The 8,470-nt window shown below is 52.0% G+C and overlaps 1 protein-coding gene across 1 annotated transcript; it reads left to right on the forward strand.

The window, feature by feature from the left end:
* Positions 1-1,031: 1,031 nt before the first annotated feature.
* On the forward strand, positions 1,032-6,408 carry COPS9 (COP9 signalosome subunit 9). Its single transcript, XM_004427739.3, has 3 exons — positions 1,032-1,141; positions 3,256-3,328; positions 6,136-6,408. The coding sequence occupies exons 1-3, from the start codon at positions 1,079-1,081 to the stop codon at positions 6,171-6,173; spliced, it is 174 nt and encodes a 57-aa protein (XP_004427796.1). The 5' UTR covers positions 1,032-1,078; the 3' UTR covers positions 6,174-6,408.
* Positions 6,409-8,470: the final 2,062 nt, after the last annotated feature.

An 8,470-nucleotide genomic window follows, 5' to 3' on the forward strand; every position in this document is an offset into this window, starting at 1 on the left:
TACAGGATTTGTCTTTTTGTGACTGGCATAATGTCTTCAAGTTTCATTTATGTTGTAGCATGTGTCAGAATTGCCTTTCTTTTTAAGGCTAAAAAGTATTCCACTGTATGTACAGTATATAACACATTTTGCTCATCCATTCATCTGTAAATGGATGCCTGAGTTGCTTTCACCTTTTAGCTACTGTGAATAATGCTGCTATGAACATGGGTATGCAAATATCTCTTGGAGATCCTGCTTTCATATCTTTTGGCTATAGACCCACAAGTGTAATTGCTGGATCATATGGTAATTCTATGTTTAATTTTTTGAGAACTCGCTATACTGTTTTCCACAGTGGCTGCACCATTTTACACCCCCACCAACAGTGCACAAGGGTCCCATTTCCCCACATCCTCACCAACACTTATTATTTCCTGGGGGTTTTAATAGTAGTCACTCTAACGGGTGTGAGATGTTATCTCATTGTGTTTTGATTTGCATTTCCCTAAGGATTAGTGATGTTGAGCATCTTTTCACGGGCTTACTGGCCATTTGCAGATCTGCTTTGGAGAAAGGTCCATTCAAGTCCTTTGCTCATTTTGAATTAGGTTGTTTGTTTTGCTGTTGTTGAGTTTTATGAGTTCTCTATATATTTTGGGTATTAACCCCTTATCAGATATACAGAATTTGCAAATACTTTCTCTCGCTCCGTGAGTGGCCTTTTCACTCTGTTGACCATTCACATTCTTTAACAGGTATTTCTCGGGCAGTCCTCTGTGCCAGCCCCTTTCGGCCGAGCTGTGTCCGCGGGACACCAAGAAGTCACTGCCTAGCTTCCCTTGTGCGGTGACGGCAGGCGGGAGACCCGGTCCACCGCAAGCAGGACCAAGCCCAATCCTTCCCGTCCAGACCCACGGGAGGAGGGAACCATAGAGTCGGAGGTCCTCCGGCGTCTAGACCTGCCGGTCGGAAGAGAGGAAACCACAGAGTCAGCGGCCCTCCGGCGTCTAGACCTGCCGCAGCGGGGCGCGCAACGGAAGAGGCGGCCGGTGGGCCGGAAGTGGGCCGGGAATCCTGGAGCGCCGCGGGGTAGGAGATGAAGCCGGCGGTGGATGAGATGTTTCCCGAGGGCGCCGGGCCCTACGTGGACCTGGACGAGGTGAAGCGGCGGCCGCGGCCCGGGTGGGAGCGGAGTCCAGGGCCGGCTGTCGGGCGCACCGGGCCTTGGGCGAGGGAACGTGGCGGCCTGCGCGGGCCCCACTCCCGCCCCGCGCTCCGGGCGACTCTTCCCTCAGACGTGGAGCGGGGTTGGGGCCCTGAGGACCCGGCGGGAGGAGCGCCCGCGGTGTCCGAGCCGTCACTGCCCTGTAGTCTGTAGTCGGGCAGTCGGGTCCTGTCCCGCTCCTGGGGGAGACGGCGCTCCCGGGCACCGCGGGGCGTGGGAATGACCCAGGACGGGTCTTGCGCTGTGTCGGGTGACGTGGGGGGAGAAAGTGGGCTGTGCTCAGGTTGCGTGCTGTCAGGAGGTGGGGGGATCCCTGGGTGGGCGTCCTAAAATACACTTCATCTAGAAGGAGGGAAGATGAGAGCGAGGCGGCCACCAGCCTGGCAGCTGGGAGCAGGTGCTTGGCGTTTCTGTGCTTGGCACGGTGACCCTGTTCTTCTCTGCGATTATACAAGGTCGTGAAGCGGCTCTGCGTGCTCGTCTCCTTCCGTCGTGGTCGCAGGGCGATCTTGTCTGAGGCTGGTATTCTGTGAGCAGGTGACGCCACAGCCCAGCTCCAGCGCCAGGTCCGCTCCCGGAGGTCAGGGCCTCATTTACTTTTCTTAAAGCTTAGGGGGCACAGACCCAGTCGCTGTGCCCCTGGGGGTCACAGTGTGACAGAGGGAGGCTGATCGCAAAGACTGAGTGTACTAGAAAGTTGGAGGTGGCTTGATGGAAGCCCCACGGGGCTGTGGGGTGGCCCAACAAAGGCTTAGGAGAGGAGCTCCCTGCAACCAGATGCTGAAGAACATGTTTAGTACATGAGGGTGGAGGGAGAAGGCTTGGCAGGAGTGGAGTCCTGAAGGGGTCTAAGGGAAGGGACTGCCATGTAGTTTAACGTGGTGGGCCTTAAGGTGCCTGAAAGCCAGGGGAAGGAATGGAGCTGGAGAAGGTGGCAGGGCAGATGATGAAGCAGCCTGTTGCTGTGCCGGGATGGGTGGGCTCTCTGCACCTCGTTCCTGAAGTACTTCCACTAAGCCTGGCTTCTCAGTCCTGTCTTAAAGGCACTGCCCTAGGCAGCTCGGAACCCCTGGAGGGCTTTCCTGTGGGGAGTGAGAGGCTCCCACTTGCTTTGTAGTGTGGACACTCTGGAGAGTTTGGGGATTGGGTTTGGGGGTGAGGGAGTGGAATCATGCAAACAGGAGAACAGATTTGAAGAGGGTCTGAATGAAGGCAACGCCTGTAGCTGGAAGTAGGGACAAACTCCACACGGTGTGTACCTGAGAGAATCCGCTTGGCTTACTATGGTGATGGGAAGGGAGTGGGGCAGCTCAGAAGAGAAGGGAGGAGGCTCAGAGTCCTGGGCTTTTCTCTCGGGTTCCTGAGAGCTTGAGAGCCAGCAAAAGGTGGAGCAGACAGCCTTGGGAATGCCAGAGTCAAGGCGGCATCGGGGACCTGTGGGCCAGCAGTCCAGGATGCTGCCGTCAGAGAGCTCTGCTCCAGCTGTCACCGTGTGATTCTAAACAAGATTCAAAATCCTGAGCTCACCAGATTCTCCAGCTTTGGTTGTGGCCTGGTTTTACTGCCACCATAGAGTAGTGGCAGTGGGAGATCCTGTGATGGCAGCCCCACCAGAACCCCAGGTCAGCAGGTCAGTTTTCCAAGGGAAATGGTTGAATTCTCAGAAGAAGCAGGGCACGATCCAGAGCAGAGAAGTCTTCAGGCTCAGTTTTGTGTGTGTTTGGGGCCTCTGGCAACATCTAGTAGGGAGTTGGAACCTCTACTTGAGGTTTATAAGTGGTGGTATTTAGGACCACCACTGGCAGGCTTCTATTTAAAAAGCAAGGGGGGATCTAGGAATGTAAGACCCGAGGAGACCTTCAAAATAATTCCTTGGAATGCCACCACCCCCTCCCTCTCTGTTGCCTGGAACTCAATTTTGACTCCACCCTGGGCACTCTTCTGTCCCCCGCCTTCCTCCTCCGTGGAGTGACGTGGACCCTGTAAGGCACTTAGCACTTGTTCTCTCGGAAACCACCACTGACACAGCCTTACCTTTCCCTTCCCAGGCGGGAGGCAGCACCGGGCTCCTGATGGACTTGGCAGCCAATGAAAAGGCAGTTCATGCAGACTTTTTTAATGGTAAGGATGCTGAGGTGGAGATGTCGGTTTTAATCTGAATGTTTCTCCTGCAAGTTATGCAGTGGAGCAACTTTGTGACATGAATGGTTTGGATCAGAGTAAAGCCCCGATTCTGTGCCGTTCTCGGAATGTGGTACAGTTTGTATAAGATGACAACACAGGCTGTTAGCACTGGCAGTCAGCCCTTTTTTCAGGAGAAAAAAATAGCATAAAATTGCTCCCAGTCTTACATTCCAGTAGTTTCATTTGAACCCTAGACATGCTTTTGAACACCTGACACTGTAGCAGGATCTGGTCTGTTGCCTGCGACATGGGACACGGGCATGGGAGTCCATGTGGCTTTCTTGTCTCTGCTCTCTGCTGGCGGCTGGTTTTCTTTCCTTCCCCTCTTTGCCCGCTGGAGTCTTGCTCCCTTCCTGCCTTTGCAGAGGAACAGTCACGCTCCAGCTTCACCCCTTCCCTTTTCTCTGAAAACACGACCCGTTTGTATTGAAGAGCTTTGATGCCACTTACCAAGAACACGGGTGGAGTTTTACCAAATAAACGGTGAAAAGCTGACCATGTGACGTCTTCATAACGTGCTAGGGGGGTATTTCTCTTGCTCCTTTCTGAGTTCTCAGGGCCTTGTTCCCACAGATCTCGTGAGTCTGTCCTAAGGGTTCAGATCGTACGTGGAAACACAGGTGGTTTTCTTAGGCGAGTCAGGTGGGGTTTGCTCCCTTTGTCGTCCTTCTCTCGTTCAAGGTCCCTGCCTCTTCAAAGAACTCTTGTCACTGGTTTGTGGCTGCCAGGCTGTTATCTTGCCATGTTGATTTTTAACATACCAAAGAGCCTCTGAAGCCTGAGTCCATGGTATTTTATCTGGCTTCTTTTCAGCCAGTTTTTGCCCAGGAGGAGAAGCCAGGTTGCCTAATTAAGTACAGTCTTCCCAGGGAGCCCGGCTGCCCCCCTGAGGCAGCATCCTGGCTGCCACCAACGTGTGTCAGAACTGAGGGAAGTGACATTTGAGCCAGGCCTAGAGAACTGAGTAGGATTTCTCTAAACTCTCTAGGCAGGCGGGGTTGGGGAACAAACTGCAGAGGTGTGCGTGCTCTCCAGGGCTGCCTGTGTGAAAACAGCTCACAGAAGGTGACTCTAGAGGTTTCTCACCCCAGGCAGGTTGTGTGATCCCTGACACTGGCCTGATCCTCTCACACATTTTGATGATCTCCTTCAGAGCCGCACTCGTCCTCTGCCAGCCCTGGGTTTAGAGACAGTTGGCTGTGTTCTGGTGTTCAAGTTCACGTGGTTTCCAAAAACAGCCATTTACTTCTGACAAGGAAGCATCTGTGAGAGGGACCCAGGCTGACCTGCCAAGTGAGCATTTAGTGACATGAGCAGTTTAGGGCCCTTTCTCCCTCTGAGTCTGGGCTGGAAAGGGTGGAACAGAACAGCTTGGTGCCTGTGTTGGCCTGCCTGTCGACAGAGTTCATGCGGCACACGCTACCCCTTTAGGTTGTGACCGTCACGTGTGCTCAGGAAGCCACTTACTGTGAGAAGGCCTGGGCTTTGGGAAGGCTTCTTTTGAGTCCTTTTTACTCATTGAACAGAGGTTTCGAAGCCTGTCAGCCCCTAGGCAGTGGGGTTCTAACCGTGAGGGAGGCTTGCCCTCTTCACTCACTGTATTTTACAAAGTAGCGGAGCATTAGACAAGGCGGCAGGCAGGGACAGTTCCATGATGAGAGCATGGACAAGGGTGGATGGTGTTTATTTAGGAGCACGTCAGAGGGCAGTTTCATGGGAGGTGAGACCTGAGCAGAGGTTTGAGGGGTGTGAGGAATTAGCTAGTGATGGGGCTGGGAAGAAAGTGCTTAGAGCTGCAGGACCACAGGCCAGGCCAGGTGACAAGGGAAGGCGGGACGTTGGTGGGACTGAGCGTGTCGGCGTGGCTGGGCTGCCAGACCATCTGCAGAGCAGGGGGTGCATCAGGATACCGCCTTCCTGTGAGGACAAGGATGTAGTGACGTGAGTGGGGCCGCTGCTGCCTCATGTTCCAGCCCATCCTCTTTCTAGGTCATCATTTATACTGTACATTTTCAGTGCACATGCACATTGTGAAAGTAATGCCTCCCCTAGTAGGGGATTTAGACAATACATAAACAAGTAAACAGAAGGACAAAATGACTGTGACGTTGACCACCTGTCGCAGTAAGTAGCGCACTGTGAGTTTGTGGCCTTTCTTCTAGTAGGAAGGGGCCTCACTGTTTCTCAAGCTTGCCTGTTGGTCAGACTCCCTTAAGGGGAGTCATTCACGTGGCTCCGTCCTTCTGCCACCTTTCCCCACCCACCCTCTGCAACTTCATTCTCACAGTGTGTGGCGGAGTGGCTTGTGCCTAACAGCGCGTGCCCGTCAGCTGCCTCGCCTCACCTCCACATCAGCCTCACCTTCACGTCAGCCAGAGCGGAGCCTTGGCCACTGTGCCACTCATGGATGCAGGCGCTGCCGTATCACGCGGTACTCAGTCATGGCTGCTAGGTGGTCGCCCACCTGGTCCAGGATACTCCTATGTGCATTTTCTTAAGATTGTCATCTAAACAGAAACAAGATTAAAGATGCCTCCTAGACTGCACTTCCCCTTGGACTCTATGAGCTTTAGTTGGATAAATTGAGAGTCTGTCGTGGGAACAGTCTAATTAAATCTTTATTTAATTAGATTGTTGACTTTTTTCTTTCGATTTTGAACGACCATATAATTTATTTTGAGGTTATTTCCTCAGTTGTTTACCCTGTGTGCCCCATTAATGTGTGGTTTTGTTCATTCACGTAGATTTTGAAGATCTCTTTGACGATGACGACATCCAGTGAGATCCTGCCCCCACCGTGCGTGTGGTCCAGCCTTTGTTACGTGATGGTGTGGTGGATCTCCTCAAAGGACGATTTCAGATGGTTCTCAAGAACTTGTGGAAGTCACTTGAAATTAGGAGATGGTTAACCGAGAAAGAGAAGGATGGTTTAGCCATCTGGACATGGCCTGTTAATCTCTGAATGTGACCAGCTTTTGTCCTAACTTCAATTAAAAAAGGCGATGTTGTCACTTGCAGCTCATTTTCATTCTTGCATTTTTAAGTGAATGTTGCAGTCCCTAAAAGTCTCTGTGTGTGTGTGTGTGCACATGCGTGTGTTGACATGCTGAGAGAAACACGTTTGTCAGCATAGAAATACATAGTACACTTTTGTTCACTACGCAGTATTGAGTAATTCTGAAGGCTTCTGGTTTGTTAGGTGGTGTTTGTGTTAGACCAGTAGGCAGACAGGTCGCACTGGTGCTTCTCCTGGCAGCCCTCTGTTAAGGCCTTCCCCTGGGTCTTGTCCCTTCCCACTGTGGGCCCACGTGCGCTGCTATTTCCCCACCACAGTGGGGCCTCACGGTCTCCTCCTGCCGTAACATCGGAGCAGCTGCTGTCCCAGAACTGAGGCTCGAAGGATCAGGACAACCAGATAATGACACTGAAAGAGACCCCTTCTCCCTGAGAAATGTCTACAGGAGAACGTAGCATCTAAGGGGGAAAGGCTTTTTTAAGTTTCTTATTGGTCCAGCTCAGCAACTGATAGTGGCTGCAAAGACTAAGATTACTATTTCAAGTCAATCTCAAAGTGAAGAATGTTTCTTCGACCAGGAAGTGTCAGGCCACACGACTTTGATGGTCCGTGTATTTCAGAGTTAAGCAGAGCACTTCGTAGAAGAGTCAGGGTATGCTGACCTCCACTGTCAGAGCTCACTGAGCGGCATTGCCGTGATGGCCTTTTTATGAAAGGTATTTCACTGAAGACCAGGTGAGATTTTAAACAGAACGAAATGTTACCTCTGCCTGTTGTCTTATGAGTGCCCAGTGGATTTCCAGTCTGTCACTGTGATAGAGCTCTTGTCACTTGATAAAAGACTCCACAGCCGAAGGCCCCTGGAGAACCAGTCATCTGGCATGGTTCATCAGGCTGAAACCGCGCAGCATCCAACCCAGTGTCCTTGGAAAGACAGAGATAGGATAAACGTGGACGGCTGTGTCTGAGAACCCTTCCTCTAAAGCTCTGCCCTGGGCTGGAAATCGAGGCTGCTGCTCTGTGTCAGACTCAACAGTGCAGGTCTGCAGGCCAGAGTGACCGGATTGCCAGCAGGAGAGCTGTGCACAGTCTGATTTTAGAGAGCTGCGTTTCTCAGCGCTGTGTCCTTGAGGTTAATTCACGAGCAGTTTTTACAGTTTGCTAAGTGGGTTCCTCAAAATGGGCCTAGAAGGTTTTGTGGGGAACAACTAGGTATTTGGGTGAATTCTTTACTGATTGAGTGGTTTCCATACGGTGATCCATCAGTTGAGGTTTACGACAAGTAGAGCCCCACGGGGCTTGCACTGCACAGTGTTAAGGGCCGTGGCTACAGCTCATATCGGCTGATGGCCCCGCATCTGTCCCTGTGTGCAGCATGTCACCAAGGAGCTGGGGTCCTGCCGAATGAGCCCCTTCTTTGGGCCTCCGTTTCCTCATTGGTAAACAGGGCTCTTGGTCCCTGAGGTGCCTTCCGGTTCTTGATGTCTGGTCTCAGCAGGAAGGAATGATCCAGGTGAAGAAAGGAGAGCTGATGCACAGTGACTTGAGGACACGGTGGGCCCAGGGGAGGGGTCGGCATGTCCTTCCAGACCGAGGCCTTTGGACCCCTGGAGGCTCTCTGTTGGCCTTTGAATTGAAGACTTGTCCAATGTAAGCAGCTTTACAGATGGTAATCCCTGTGTGCGTGTGTGTGTCTTCAGGTATTGAGACCTGTTTAAGCTCTAGGCCTCCCTTTGCCTTCACAGAATCCTTGCAGCTTCCTCCATACCGTGAGGCCTAGAGACAGAAAAGAAGAAAAAGACAGCTTTTTCTTCCTCATCTCCCTGTGACGGCCGTCACCGTTAGGAAATGGACAGTACCCTAGGGAGATAGCAGTTTTAGCTGATTTTCCTATCTGTGCTCACTTCTTTGGGAAAACTTGAGCCATTGTCAGTAATATATTTTCACTTACACTGACAAAAACACACATTTTCTCCCTTTTCTCCCTAATCGCCTTGATCACAGAGACCTGTATGCCAATCTCTGCCCCATGTAGAAAGCCCACTGCGGGAGGAAGTTCCACC

This window comes from Ceratotherium simum, chromosome 37 (assembly GCF_057802395.1).
Source record: "Ceratotherium simum simum isolate JZ-2026a chromosome 37, ASM5780239v1, whole genome shotgun sequence".
NCBI lineage: Eukaryota > Metazoa > Chordata > Mammalia > Perissodactyla > Rhinocerotidae > Ceratotherium > Ceratotherium simum.